General features: G+C 50.6%; 1 protein-coding gene across 2 annotated transcripts in view; it reads left to right on the forward strand.

Annotated features, from left to right (window-relative positions):
- The window catches only part of MOGAT2 (monoacylglycerol O-acyltransferase 2), a 44,368-nt gene extending 35,710 nt beyond the window's left edge, over window positions 1–8,658 (forward strand). For both annotated transcript variants that reach the window (XM_039539707.1, XM_039539715.1), the window contains exons 3-6: window positions 41–245; window positions 4,235–4,409; window positions 5,054–5,253; window positions 7,642–8,658. In XM_039539707.1, the coding sequence (XP_039395641.1) occupies window positions 41–245; window positions 4,235–4,409; window positions 5,054–5,253; window positions 7,642–7,796 (735 nt within the window). In that variant the 3' untranslated portion in view covers window positions 7,797–8,658. The remainder of the gene's footprint in view (window positions 1–40; window positions 246–4,234; window positions 4,410–5,053; window positions 5,254–7,641) is intronic.
- Window positions 8,659–14,220: the final 5,562 nt, after the last annotated feature.

Here is a 14,220-nt window from a genome sequence, read left to right on the forward strand (position 1 = left end):
TGTCTGTGTTATATCTCCTCATCGGTTATTGTGTCTCCAGCTGGTGAAAACGGCGGAGCTGGATCCAAGTAAGAACTACGTGGTCGGCTTCCATCCCCACGGGGTGCTGGTGGCTGGTGCCTTCCTCAATTTCTGCACCGAGGCAACGGGGTTTTCGCAGCTGTTCCCGGGGCTGACCCCTCACATGATGATGCTGACACTCTGGTTCAGAGTCCCCTTCTTCAGAGACTACCTGCTGAGCGGAGGTAAGCAGGGCCGTAGCATGGGGGCAGAGGATGAGGGGCAGTGGTAATGGCAGGTCGGCAGGGGTGAAAGTAACTCACAGGACTAACCGGGAAGGCTGGAGTCCTGGGGGTGTGTGGCCTCAACCAGAAGAGGTGGGGCCTCAAGATTTAAAGGCCCTGGGGCACCAGCTGTGGCTGGGAGTCCCAGGGCCTTTAAATCACCCAGGGGGCTCCCAGCTGCAGAGGTGGCTGGTAGCCCCTGGGGCGAACTAAAGGGCCCGAGGCTCCAGCCGCCGTGGAGCTCCAGGCCCTTTAAATCCCGGCCCCAGCCTGGCTGCCGGAGCTGCAGGCCGGGGCCGGGATTTAAAGGGCTCCTCTGAGTTCTCCGCTGCCTGGCCCGGCCGCCACTGCAGGCTGGGGCCAGAATTTAAAGGGCTCCTCCGAGTTCCTCGCTGCCCGGCCCAGCTGCTGCGACGGGCTGGGGCCAGAATTTAAAGGGCTCCTCCAGGCTTCCCGCTGCAGCGGGGAGCTTGGAGGAGCCCTTTAAATGCCAGCCCCACCCCAGCTGCTGGAGCTGCGGGCGGGATTTAAAGGGCTCCTCTGGGCTCCCTGCTGTGGCGGGGAGCTCAGAGGAGCCCTTTAAATCCCAGCCCCAGCCCGGCCGCCGGAGCTGCGGGATGGGGCTGGGATTTAAAGGGCTCCTCCGAGTTCCCCGCCGCCTGGCCAGAATTTAAAGGGCTCCTCCGGGCTTCTCGCCACAGTGGGAAGCTCGGAGGAGCGCTTAAATGCCAGCCCCAGCCCTGCCGCTGGAGCTGCGGGCCGGGATTTAAAGGGCTTGGGTCTCCCCAACCCAAGCCCTTTAAATCCCCGCTGCAGAAGCCGATGCGGTCCGGCACGGCGTACTGACTCTTGCCGGTACGCCGTACTGCACCGGACCGGCTCATTTTCACCTCTGCAGATAGGACCTCGGCCCTCTGGGACCGCGTGAAAAGATGGAGATTTTGGAAGAGTCACACTGGGGAGCCTATTAGTGGTTTGGGTTCCTGTGTTCTTTGCCATAAGCATCTACGCAGCCAAGGAGTGGAGGGAACACAGGAAAAAACCTTTGATCAGGTACAATCAGCCCTTTAAATGCCCTGTCCTTCCTTCTCTCCTCCCCCAGTTTAACTTTTCATTGTTACTTATTATCTTGGTAACAGCAGCACTTAGAGGCCTCTATCAAGATCAGGGCTCTGTTGTGCTGGGTGCTGTGCAGCCACATCATGCGAGACGGTCCCTGCTCTGAGGAGCTTACCGTCTAAACAGGCAAGACCCTCAATTTGCAGATGGGGAGGAGAAAAACAGCCAGGCTAAGTGACTTGCCCATGGTCACACAGGGAATCTGTGGCAGAACAAGGATTTGAACCCCCCCTCATCTGTTGAGTCCCAGCCTCGTGTCTCAGCTACAAGACCACCCTGCCTCTGTTAATTCATTGCTTGTTACAGGAAACAGTTAAAGAAAAGCCAGCACACCCTGACGCAACCCCAAACACTCTCAAAGCTGAGGATATAGCTTCACCGCTGCCGCTGATTTCAAAGGGCGAGCGCGGCTCACAAGCAGAGCTCAATCCCCCACATGCTGGGTGGAGAATTCAGTTCTTTCATGTTCCATTCGCTTACAGGCGAGAACTTGCTCTTACTACGAAAGAGGGAGAAAAAATGTCCTCTAGACTCGGATGCTGCTGCTGTTGCAGGGAAACATCTGCTAGGGAGACACGATGCAAATAACAAACCATCGTGCTAGAGATGTAGCTGCCAAGCCACAGGTCACGCAGGGTACATCTACATTGCAAAAAAAAAAACCCCTACAGCAGCAAGCCTCATCTGACTCAGGTGCTCACTACAGGGCAAAATACAGCAGTGTAGATGTTCCCACTCGGGCTGGAGCCCAGGCTCTGAAAGCTGGGGAGGGCAGAGGGTCTGTTTTTAGCCCTGCAGCATGAGCCTTGCAAGCCCGTCAGTTAAACTGGGCTCAGACTCACTGCCTTGTTTTGCAGTATAGACGTACCCACAGGCAGAGACAGAATCCTGGAGACTGGGGAAGGACCAGGCAGTGAGAAAAAATAATACGATGAAAATAATACGTAGCACTTTCCATCTGAGCACTCCCAGCACTTTCCGAAGGAGGTTAAGTGTAATTGAAGAGATGGGGAAACTGAGTCAGGGAGCTAATAGGTGCGATTTCCACTGGAGCCAGCAAGAGTTAGACACTCAAATCCCAGTAACATTCAGTGGATCTTTCTTAGGTTCCTTTGAAAATCCCAGCCTAAGTGTCTTGCCCAAAGCCTCTCGGTGAGTCAGTGGCAGAGGCGGAATGGAATGCAGCTCACCTGGCTCTCAGCCTGCTGCCGAGTCACAGCTGCATCTCCACTGTTTAGAGAGACATAAGAGGGAGACAGAAACCCCATGGGCTCACCAGGGCTGGCACCGTTTGCATTGCCTCCACAGGTGTCCTTTCCTCCTCCAAAATGCTGCCCCTGTTTTGGTTTATTCATGGCCAGCAGCAAGGCTTTAGGTCCCGGCCCAGTAAAGCTCTAGGCACACGAATAGTCTCATTGAAGTCAGTGGCACTATTCGCGCACGAAGTTCAGTCCCTGTGTAAGTGCTTTGTGGGATCAGATCCTGGGTGCTTGCCCAAACCCTTTACACCAGCTGCAGCAGCGCTTTCGAAGTGCTGGAGCAACAGATTCGGCCGTGCCCCTGGTACCCGGAAGTGCCCATTGCACATGAGCTGGCAGAAAGAGCTTTGGGGTGAGAACTGAGTGAGCAGCCGCGCCATAGCGTGATACACAGCACTTTCCAGCTGAGCACGCACGGCACTTTACCAAGGAAGAGAAGGGGAAACTGAGTCAGGGGAGACTAGGTACGATTTCCATAGGGGCCAGTGAGAGTTAGACCCTCAAATCCCAGTAATGTTCCATCCAGTTGGGCACCTAACTCCAAAAATCCCAGCCCAAGTGAGTTGCCCAAAGTCTCTTTGTGAGTCAGCGGCAGAGACAGAATGGAAAGGTGCAGGACTGGCCTGTTGACAAAAGGCCACAACAGTTCCCATGCTATCCCAATAGCATCTTTTTAGCAAAGCCGTAACTAGGCATTTTAGCACCTGGGGCAAGCAAACATATTTGCACCCCCTACCGGGGTTTTTTCCTCATTTTTCCACCCCCACGGCTTTGCACCCTGGGCAGCTGCCCCACTCGTCCCACCCTAGTTTCGGTTCTGCTTTTTAGCCTTTGTCTGTCGCTGCCTGGTCTCCGGATGCTAATAATCACATCCATACCATTGTTTTCCACCATGATGCCTCTTGTACCAGGAACAGTCTCTTTGGCCACATCTGCCAAACACCTTCTCTCACCTCCAAATCCCTCCTTAAAACCCATCTCCCCAGGCAGCGGCTTCCCCTTACTTCTTCCCATTAGTAACCCCAGACCCGCCCTCTGCAGAAATGGGGCCACAGGTCATGCCTTGTCTTATTTAGACTGGAGACTTTTCAAGGCAGGGAACAGGCCTTACCTACCGGATATCTCCCCAAGGGAGCTCATTTTGAGGGACACCAACTCATTTCAGCCCCAAAGTCATCCACATTCCACACAAATGTGGTGCCTACGCGTCTGTTGTTGAGAAATTATTGAAATCGGTGATACAGAGCCCTGACCCCGACCTTACAGAGAGATAGATCTCACGCTTGTTCAATCTCCTGCCTGGGCCCCACACGTTGGGTCACTGTCACGGCGTGAGGCTGAGCCCAGATTCCCTAAAAGGGACCAGCGCACCCTGTGACTATCCCCTAGTTGGGGTTTGGAGGGCTGGAAAGGGCTGGATCAACTTCTGGTGCTATAGAAGAGAGGAGGAGGAGGAGGATGCACGTTCAAGCACCGTAGTGGAGCTGTACAAGTAGTGATGTATGAATGACTGGCCCATGGTAATTGAGGCTCTTAGTGTCAAGTGTCTCTTCTTGTCTCTGCCCCTCCCAGGCCTCATCCCGTCCGACAAAGACAGTGCTTCGTACGTGCTGAGGAGGTGGGGAGGCGGGAACGTGCTGGCCATAGCAGTGGGAGGGGCCCAGGAGGCCCTGGACGCGCGGCCCGGAGCCTTCACCCTACTGCTGAAAAAGCGCAAGGGGTTCGTTCGACTGGCCATGGAGCACGGGTAATGCTGTGAGCCCTGCCACTGCCCTCACGCCAACACTGCAGCGACGGGAGGGGAGGCAGGGAAAGAAGGCCACCCGGCCAGAGGAGGGGAGGACGGCCTGCTGGCTGGGCCGTTCCCCGGCCAGTCCCACAGCCGGAAGGAAAGCTGGGGCTGGCCTGAGAGCACCAGGACTGACGCTGGTTGGGGTGCCTCTAACGTCCGGCTCCAAACCCTGTTGACGCCAGTGGGAGTCTCTCCATTTACTTCAGTGGGCTTTGGCGCAAGTGGCCATTGGCTTTGCTTATGCTTAAGGCCCGCACTGTGTTCGTAAAACCACGCCCTAGACAGCCCTGCCCATCCGTGGCAAGGGGGAGCCTGCCTGCTCGGAGCTAGACAGAGACTCCTTTGACGTACAGGGGTTAGGCTAGCAGAACCACGCCACTCCCCCGGCACTATTAGCCCTAATGGGCTCTGCACACACTGCTCTCCCAGAGGGGCAGGCGGCGGTGCCTCCGCCTTACCTCCTGCCCAATGGCAGAGCGAGAGTTCTTGCTGAGTGCAGAGCTCCGCTGGCTTCTGGCCATGCCCAGAAAGAGCCTCCTCTGACGTGCACTGTCTGCTGTGCTTGTGCTGCCTGCCCTGTCCCCGTTCTCCCTCCGCAGGGCTCCACTTGTCCCCGTGTTTTCCTTTGGAGAGAACGAGCTCTTTGACCAGGTCAACAACCCAAAGGGCTCCTGGCTGAGGCGGACGCAGCACCGTCTTCAGCAAATCATGGGCATCTCCCTCCCCCTGTTCCACGCCCGGGGCATGTTCCAGTACAGCTTCGGGCTGCTCCCGTATCGACGGCCCATCTTCACTGTGGGTAAGTTGGTCCTGGTCACTGGGTGCTGTGATTGCGCTTGGAGATTGGTACAGGGCACATCACCATCTAGGACAGGATGGTGCCTTTGGCCACAGCCCTGCGCCTGGGGAAGTGCTTACGCTACGTTAAACCCAGAGCAGCCCCAAGGGGCGTTGTTACTCAGAGACATACAGTTCCTTCCTCTGCTTTCTCCTGGCTCCAGGGTGGAGTTAAGGATTTGCTGCCAGCTTGCACAAACTAAGCCATGGCTCGTTTCAGACCTATGTCTAAGGCACCGGCTCCTGAATACAAAGAAAAGCTTGAAAATGTGACCCAAGTATAACTGATGTCTGCTTGAGTCTGCAGACAGCCTGAAACAATAGCTCCAAGAGGTGTGAACTTCCCCGTTCATCTGAACTCAGAAACCTGCTGCCTCCCACAAGGTTGGGCAGGGCTACAGCATAGGGATGGGGGCTACAGGGAGCCCCATTTATGGTGTGCATAGGGACCAGGTTGCTTTGGTTCAGCTCTGACCTGAGACTTTGCCTCACAGTAAGCAGATCTGATTGTTTCTGCATCCTCCGGCCAGTTCCACAAGCAGATCAGAGACTGAACAAATCTGCAGCCCTACAGAGTTTACAGGAGTGTTTAAAAGGAGCAGCACTAGGTTTAGAGAAGCAGCAGATGAAAGAGCTGGTTAAGTACCCCAACAAAGACCCAGTAGAAGTTAGGCACTTAAATACCATTGAGGGTCTGGGTCTCGGTGAACAAACTGCAGAGAAAGGCGGTTCCTAGCACGCCAGTCTGCATGTGGCTAGATTTCCGTGGAGCTCAGTGGTTTCAGTAGAATCGCACCTGCTTTCACCGACAGTGGATTTGACCCACTTGAACAGAGCCAGCACTTGTTAGTCTAATTAAAGAGGCTGTTTGAAAAGGCCAAGGCTGACAGTGCTGATTGGGTTTGACAGCCTGCAATTACTCCTAATTGTTTTACAGCTTGTTTGGATCTTCTCAATGGCTTTACTTGCCCTCACACCCGCATCTTCAGGACCTATAATTAGACAGATGGACAGCAACCCAAAACAATAGGAACCCATTGCAGCCTGACAAACACAATTAGAGTGAAGTTCAGAAGGAGACACATAACCCCGAGGCCCTTCTTGCCTGATAAAGAGGCAGCCTGTCCCACTGTCAATTGCTTGTTCTCATTGCTAGAGTCACTTAGGCCCTGTCTGCATCTTTCATTGCTTGAAATGGAAGTTAGGAGCCAAAATACCTTGGAGGCGTTTCAAAATCAGTTCCAAACCCTGGGAAGGTTTTCAGAGGGTGGGCGGATAGCACTTTCTGAAAATCAGAACCCTTGAAGGTGTGTCTCCAGTCGGGCGCCCAGAAATGGAAGCAACCAAAATGACAAGTGTATTTTGAAAATATTGACCTCTGTGGATATGCCCACACTGCCGCTAGCCCGTGTCTGCTGGTGGGGCTGGGGGCTATAAAATTGCAGGGTAGATGTTCAGACTCAGGCTGGAACTGGGGCTCTGGGAACCTCCTCGTTGCGAGGCCTCAAGTCCTGCTGCAGCCTCATCCCATACACCTATACTGCAATTTTTTAGCCCTGCAACCCAAGCCCCACTAGCATGAGTCAGTGGCTATTGGCCAGTGGCAGGTGTTTCACTGCAGTGTAGACATGCTTCCCGGGCCCCACGCCTTCCTCCTGGGACTCTGTGAATGGCCTTGTAGATAAATCCAGCTTATGATTAAGGGGGGAGGCTTTTTTGGTGATAGCCACAGTGCTCCCATGGCTCTTCCCTGGGCGAGAGCCAAGATTCCAGGGGCCGCTTGTGGCTTCACTGAGATCTTTTCTCCGTGTTTTAAAACAAGAGGTTACAAATCCTACTGACAGTGAAGACTGCGTGGGCGGCCTGCCAGGAGCTCCAATAACACATCTCATTTATCTCAAATGGCGACAGCCTGCCTTTGCGTCTCATGGTACCCACAGATAACGTTACCTAGCTCTTAGCTAGCACTCTTCATCCACAGATCTCAAAGCACTTTACAAAGGAAGGTCAGTATCATTATCCCCATTTTACAGATGGGGAAAACTGAGGCACAGAGAGGCGAGCAGACATGCCCAAGGTTACCCAGCAGAGCTAGAACAAGAACCCAGGTCTAGTTCCCGAGTTGTAGTTCAATGCCCTATCAGCTAAGCCCACCACCTCCCAACTACAAGTCCCCAGCATACAATATTCCATCTTGATCCCTAACTACAATTCTGTTCAGCTGGAACATTGCATACTTGAACCTGGGGCCTCCAGGGGCCAGAGCTTGGCATTAAAAACGAGGGTGGCATCTGGATACCCCGGTTCATAGGATGTAGTCTTTCCTAATGTTGGTGCGTTTGTTTTCCAGTTGGGAAGCCAATTAAGGTGGAGAAGAAGCACAACCCATCCCAAGAAGAAGTCGATCGATTACATCAGACGTACATTGAGGAACTGTGCAAACTCTTTGAGGAGCATAAAACTAAATACAATGTCCCAGAGGACAGGCATCTTGAATTTATATAAACCAGGCCGTCCCATTTGTTGATACTGGGGATGGGCCCGAAAGTTCAGCTCCACATTTCTCCCCCATCTGGAGTGTTCAGAAGGTTTGGATTCAGTCCTCTATAAAGCTACGGGCCAGCTACAGATCTGGGGTCTGTTTCCCCAACGTCTGTGTGTGTTTTGATCCGGAGTTTGAATTTAGGCCCCTAAATACACTAGTGCTGTACGGTACTTTCTCCAGTTTCCCACGCTTTCTAATGTCATGATCACTTGGTAAGAGACTGTCAAATAAAAATCCCAGCAATATTAAAATTCTCCTTTTGTAAAACTCCTATTTCCAATTCAGCCTTAAGAATGACATCACCTTTATTAAATCACCCTGCTATTTCCAGACAGTGACGAACTAGTAAGACCCTCCCTCGCACGTAACTCTAGATGGGTGTTGTTTTCACAGATTACCCGTGAAAGCATTCAGGCTCAAAGAAGCAGAGGTCATTGCCCTCAGCCTCCATATGGGCTATTGAGCCTTTCACCACTAGGTCGCCTTTTTGGCTTCAAGAGAGGTTATGTCTGCACTGCAATCAGAAGGGGCAATTGCAACACCCGTGCACATACCCAACCACTTGGCTTTGATCTAGCTAGCAGGATAACTGCTACGGAGGAAGAATAGCAGTTACGCTGCAGGAGCAGCAGTAGCTCCAAAGGCTAGCCCTGCCCGCCCGGACCCTGAGTGGCCTTTGCCCAGACATGTCTACATGTGCTGCAGTCACACCTCCTGACTGCCATGTAGACATACCCAGAGTTATTCAGCATTCAGACCAAGGCAACCGATGGGAACATCTGTCCCAAGGGATAGCTCAAATCAGTCACCAATGAGCTGAGAACAGGCACTGAAAAAAGAATTTTATTCATAATCTCATCTGTGTAAATTGCTATAATTTTTTAAACATAATTTTGACAGATAAATGTATGCTGGCTAATCTCTTCATCTGGTGCTGGTTCCTGTACTCACACTGGGTTATTTCCCCCTTCCCTGAACTAAATATAATTTACTAGGAGGTTCAGATTCTCAGTGTCACAGCACGGCCCTGTGTAACAAAGAGACCGGTTGCCATCACTGAGTGCTGTATCCCACTGGCATGAAAGAGAGGAGGCCCTTTATAAAGGGCAGGGTGAATTTCAAAGGGTTTGAGATCCCAGCTGAGGCAGCTCCTGCTGTGTGTTAGCTCTGGATAGTTTAGAAATGCTCACAGTTTGTCACGTTACCCACATTTCCTCACACCGTGTTGTAACTGTATAGGGAACCAAGGATTCCCAAGTGCTTTGTTAACATTCATTAACCAGGCCTCGCAACATCCTGATGAAATGGATCGTTACAGACACTGAGACTGTTTCCCTCATATTAGGTAAACTGAGGCACAGAGTGATACATGGCCTAATTGTTCTCAGGCACTGGGCACCTACCAACTCTACTGAAACCAATGGGAGCTACTGGTGTTTAGCACCTTTGAAGAAAAAAAATCAAGTTGTAAGTGACCCCAGCCCTCAGGTCACCCCGCTATTTAGTGGCAGAGTGAGGGCTAGATCCCTGGAGTCCTGATTCCAGTTCTACCACCCTAACCACTAGATGAACCCTCCCATCTTTTAGAATGTGCGGGGCCTACTGAAATAGTGATGAATGCAAGAAAAAAATGAAGCCGAAATTCCCAAATCCCTTTAAAAACAAACTCTGTGAGACTACAAGACCATGCCCCCTTCTCTCTTCCTCCAGTGCAACCCTACTGATTTCAACAAGGCTGCATCAACATACCAGACAAGAGAATCTGGCCCAGAGAGTCAAAAGTGAATGGTGCTATGTACACAAAGCGTTTAATCCTAAACTCTTTCTTAAAGGGAGAGTGTGATGGGTTCAGTCACAGAGACCCCCTTGGGACTGTCACCTGATGTGCTGGAATTACCTCTGAGCCTGTTTTCCCTGCCAGCTTGGGACTCCAGAACCCTGCCTTGTTGAGACAGACAGGCCAGCCTGCTGCAACACAGACCCAGGTCTGGTCCATGCCCCCAGAGCTGCAGACTTTAACCAAAAACTGCTCAGCAGGTCACCTATCTCTAGGACCAAGACACCCAGTTCCCAATGGGATCCAAACCCCAAGTAAATCTTATACAGGGTAAACTCATAAACTGTCCATCCTCTATAACACTGATAGAGAGATATGCAGAGCTGTTTGCTCCCCCAGGTATTAATCACTTACTTTGGGTTAATTAATAAACAAAAGTGATTTTATTAAGTATATAAAGTAGGATTTAAGTGGTTCCAAGTAATAACAGACAGAACAAAGTAAGACACCAAGCAAAATAAAGCAAAAACACACATGTCTAAGCCTAATACATTAAGAAACTGATTACAAATAAAATCTCACCCTCAGAGATGTTCTCTTTCACAGACTAGACTCCTTCCTAATCTGGGCCCAATCCTTTCCCCTCGTACAGTCCTTGTTAGTTCCAGCTCAGGTGTTAACTAGGGGTTTTCTCATGACTGGCAGACCCCTTTGTTCTGTTCCACCCCCTTTTATAGCTTTGGCACTAGGTGGGAATCTTTTGTCTCTCTGCATCCCCACCCCTCCTTCTAAATGGAAAAACACCAGGTTTAAGATGTATTCCAATATCAGGTGACATGTTCACATGTCCTGTGAGACCCCAGCCTCCATTCTTCCAGGACTGGCCCGCACCCGGGAAGGTTTGCAAATAAACAGACCATTCACAACCAATTGTCCTAGTCAATGGGAGCCATCAAGCTTCCAAACCACCATTAATGGCCCACACTTTGCATAATTACAGTAGGACCTCAGAGTTATACTTCATCTTCCTAGTTTCAGATACAAGAATGATACATTCATACAAATAGGATGAACGGAATTCAGTAGATTATTATAAGCTTTATAATGATACCTTACAAGAGACCTTTTGAATAAAGCATATCCCAGTTACATTATATTCACACTCATAAGCATATTTCCATAAAACATTATGGAGTGCAACATCACAGAGAGTATGGACAGAAGATGAGGAGGGAGAGGCTAATTGAGACAGGAAGTATGTTACTAAAGGGCACGTTTGGCAGGTAATCAGAACTTTAATTAGCTGCTTCTTGATATTGAGAACTTTATTAAACACTAACTTAATGGGATTTAGCACCATGGAAGTTATGCTGGGGAATGAGGCGTAATCTTTAGGAGGCCATGAACCATCTGTTTAGATTATTTTACACTGCCCGTAGCTCCCCAGGGGCTTCTACAACCATCACTTCTCTCCCCCCTTCTCCTCCTCCAGCCATATGGAATGCAGTCAGAATTCTCTCAAAGGTTTTTATTGTAACAATTATTTGTATTTATGCAGCAACAAGCACCTCTTTTAGCACCAGGGTAAAAACGGGCTGATCAGTTTCTAAATGGGGAATACTAGGACCTGTTGATTTCTAGTGTGCTTGTTCCAAATTCTGCACTGATCACATTGCAGCTGGTATTATTCTGAGGCTGAATAATCCTGCACAAAACTCTCCTCTTTGGAAGGAACAACAGACAACCACATGAAAAAGCAGCAGAGCCTCGTAAACATTTCTAAACACTCCTCCAGTAATCCCATGCTTAATCCATCTGAATAAAGCAGGTCATCTGCCAACATTTCTTGCACTGTTCCTATTAATAACTCTCTCGCTCGGGCCTTAAATAAGGTTGCAGGTGCCCATATGCAGCAGGAAGATGTATCAAGAAAAAGAAATTACTCTCTAGCTCCCCTTCTCCCTCCATTCTCATCCAAGTTCTTGCTAAATCCTGTTGTTTATTCTTGTATAATAGCACCACAGTCTGTCCTGTGTTTTCTGGCTTCACAGCCATTGTCTATACCTCAGTGGCTTCTCACCTTGATTGCCGGGACCGTCTCCTGCTTGACCTCTATAGCTACAGAGCATCAAGGCCAGTGTCGTTGGTGGAGTGGACTCTGAGGGACATATAAAGAGACAAGGTCCAGGATGCAGGCCAAAGCAGTGTTGTGCAGGCCTGAGAAGACAAGGGGGAGACGTTTAGCTTTGAAGTAGCATGCCAGGGGGCTAATAGGTGGGGAGCTGACATGACCAGATCCATGCATGAGGAAGATCATTTTGGCAGCTGCATTTTGGATGGCCTGGAGGGGGCGATGTTGTTGCCAGGGTGGCCAGACCGGAGGAGGCTGCAGTGGAAGATAATCGGAGCCTGGGTAAGCATTCCAGACATCGGGACAGAGAAAAAGCCCTAGAGTCTAGATATGTTGTGGAGAAAGAAGTGGCCTGATTTAAATATGGCCCGATGACCCCCCTCCCCCTCCAGGCTGCAAGCCCGGGTGGCACATAGGATGGTGGTATCAGCAGACATGGAAACTGGAGGAATAGGAGTAGACCTCAGGAGCTCAGTTTTAGCCTTGTTAAACTGGGCTAGGAGGGAACACGGGTGAGACAGGCTGAGCTGCAGGACGAGAGGGAGGGAGACAGGTCAGCGGGGGAGAGGTAGGTTTGTGAGTCCTCAGCACAGCCAGAATAGCTGAATTCATGTGAATGGAGCAGGTCACCCAGGGAGAGGGCATGGGAGGAGAAACGGAGCTGGCCAAGGACAAACCTCACAGGGACGCCAGCCGAGAGGGGGAGGAGGAAGAGGAGCCAAAGGTGGCTGTGAGTGAACAGTCAGAGACAGGGCAGTACGAAGGGTGCACAGGGCCGCAGAAGTCAAGGGAAGACAGTCTGAGGGTGGCAGTGAGCAACAGTATCAAAGTGTCGTCCGGTGGGCTTGGTCACCAGCCTGGGGAGAAAACAGGGAGCCTGGCCCAGCTCTGGCTGAGCCGTCGACGCAGGCTGCTTGACTTGTCTGCCACACAAACACAGGAAATATGGGAAAGGAGCCAGTGTGATAGCCCTGACCTGGACTGAGATTGCAACTCTCCTCCGGTTGCTCAAGGATCCTGGCCCGCCCTTAGCCTCAGGGGGACGACAGGCCAGTTGCTGCTGCTACTAATCAGGAAAGTGTTTCCTTCTCCCTTACACAGCTGGGTCCCTCTGGAAACCGGGGTCAATCCTTAGCTGCTGCTTAGCTACAACAGCTGGTTTCCAGCACCTGCTTGCTGGGCTTCTCTTTAGGACAGGGCTTGCTACACCCAGGCTCTGCAGACCCTTAAAAGGGGAAGGCTGCCCTGCTACAAAGGAAACAGCATGGCAGAAGGAGGATGGAGTATAGGCCCTGAGGCCTGGTCAGGAAGACGTAGAGACCTTGAGGAGGGCAGTTTTAATACAGTGGACAGGGCAGAAGCTCTAGATTTGAGCTGGAAGAAAGGAAGTGAATTAAGGCCTTGGTTATAAATGGTTCATTGACAGGCCAGTTTTGTCCTAAAGCCAGGACCGTGCACTTGAGCACCACAGGAACCTAAATAAACCCACCTAGCTCAGCATTTGTGCTTGCATTGTATTTTTCATGGACATGCTTGCAGCAGGGAGCCATTAATGGATCAAAACAATGCCAGGCCTTATCTCCTCATGGAGCCACCGGTCAGCAACTGAATTATTGTCAGGAGACCAGCTCCTGTGTTAGTATGGTCCCATAACTGGCTCCTTGACGCATTAAAAAACCCTGGGAAAAAATAAAAATACAAATAATCAACACTACTTGGAACCAGATCTTGAACCAAAATCTCACACTCAAACCCCAACCCCCTCCTGAATGACAGCAACGTTGGGATCTGAACTTCATAGCCTGGGGCCCTCTCTGGTTGAACCTCAAGTACTAGAATGTGTGGACCCCCACCCATACTGTAGCCAATGCCAAACCCACATGAGTTCATTACATTAAGTGCAGAGGTCATCTAAAAAAATACATTACTTTTTGAAGCTAGAATTACAGAGCCTCCTTTCTATCCCCGCTCCATACACCAGTGCTGGGGACTGGCTTTGTTTAATGTGAGGCACAACCATCAACAAGAAATGATCAGTTCAGAGATTGCTTTCTGGTGTAGCTAAGGTAGCTCTAATTGCATGTGCTACACAGAGACAGACATTCCATGTTTCCTTGGTTTGGCAATATCAGAAGAAACTTGAGATTCCTGGTTTAATGGCTTGCTCGGCCGCCTGTCCATCTGTCAGATGCTCTTTCTAGCAATTCTCTTAGGAGAAACCCTAATCTGGATTTGTCTTACTTAGCGGATTCAAATGATAAGACTCAGAAAATCACCTCAGACAATTGAAGAATACAGAACACTGACTGATTCCAAAGTGAAAGGAAAGCCAAATATAATAGCAATTTTCTCTTCTACAGCTGCTTCCCTCCAGAGATTGCAAATTGCTTTACAGATGCCCTTGAATCAAGTTTAAGGTCTGTTGTTTTCATGGCAAGAAACTGGAGAAATTATGCTTTGTCATGGCAAAAAGTCT

This window comes from Mauremys reevesii, linkage group 1, assembly GCF_016161935.1.
Source record: "Mauremys reevesii isolate NIE-2019 linkage group 1, ASM1616193v1, whole genome shotgun sequence".
Lineage (NCBI taxonomy): Eukaryota > Metazoa > Chordata > Testudines > Geoemydidae > Mauremys > Mauremys reevesii.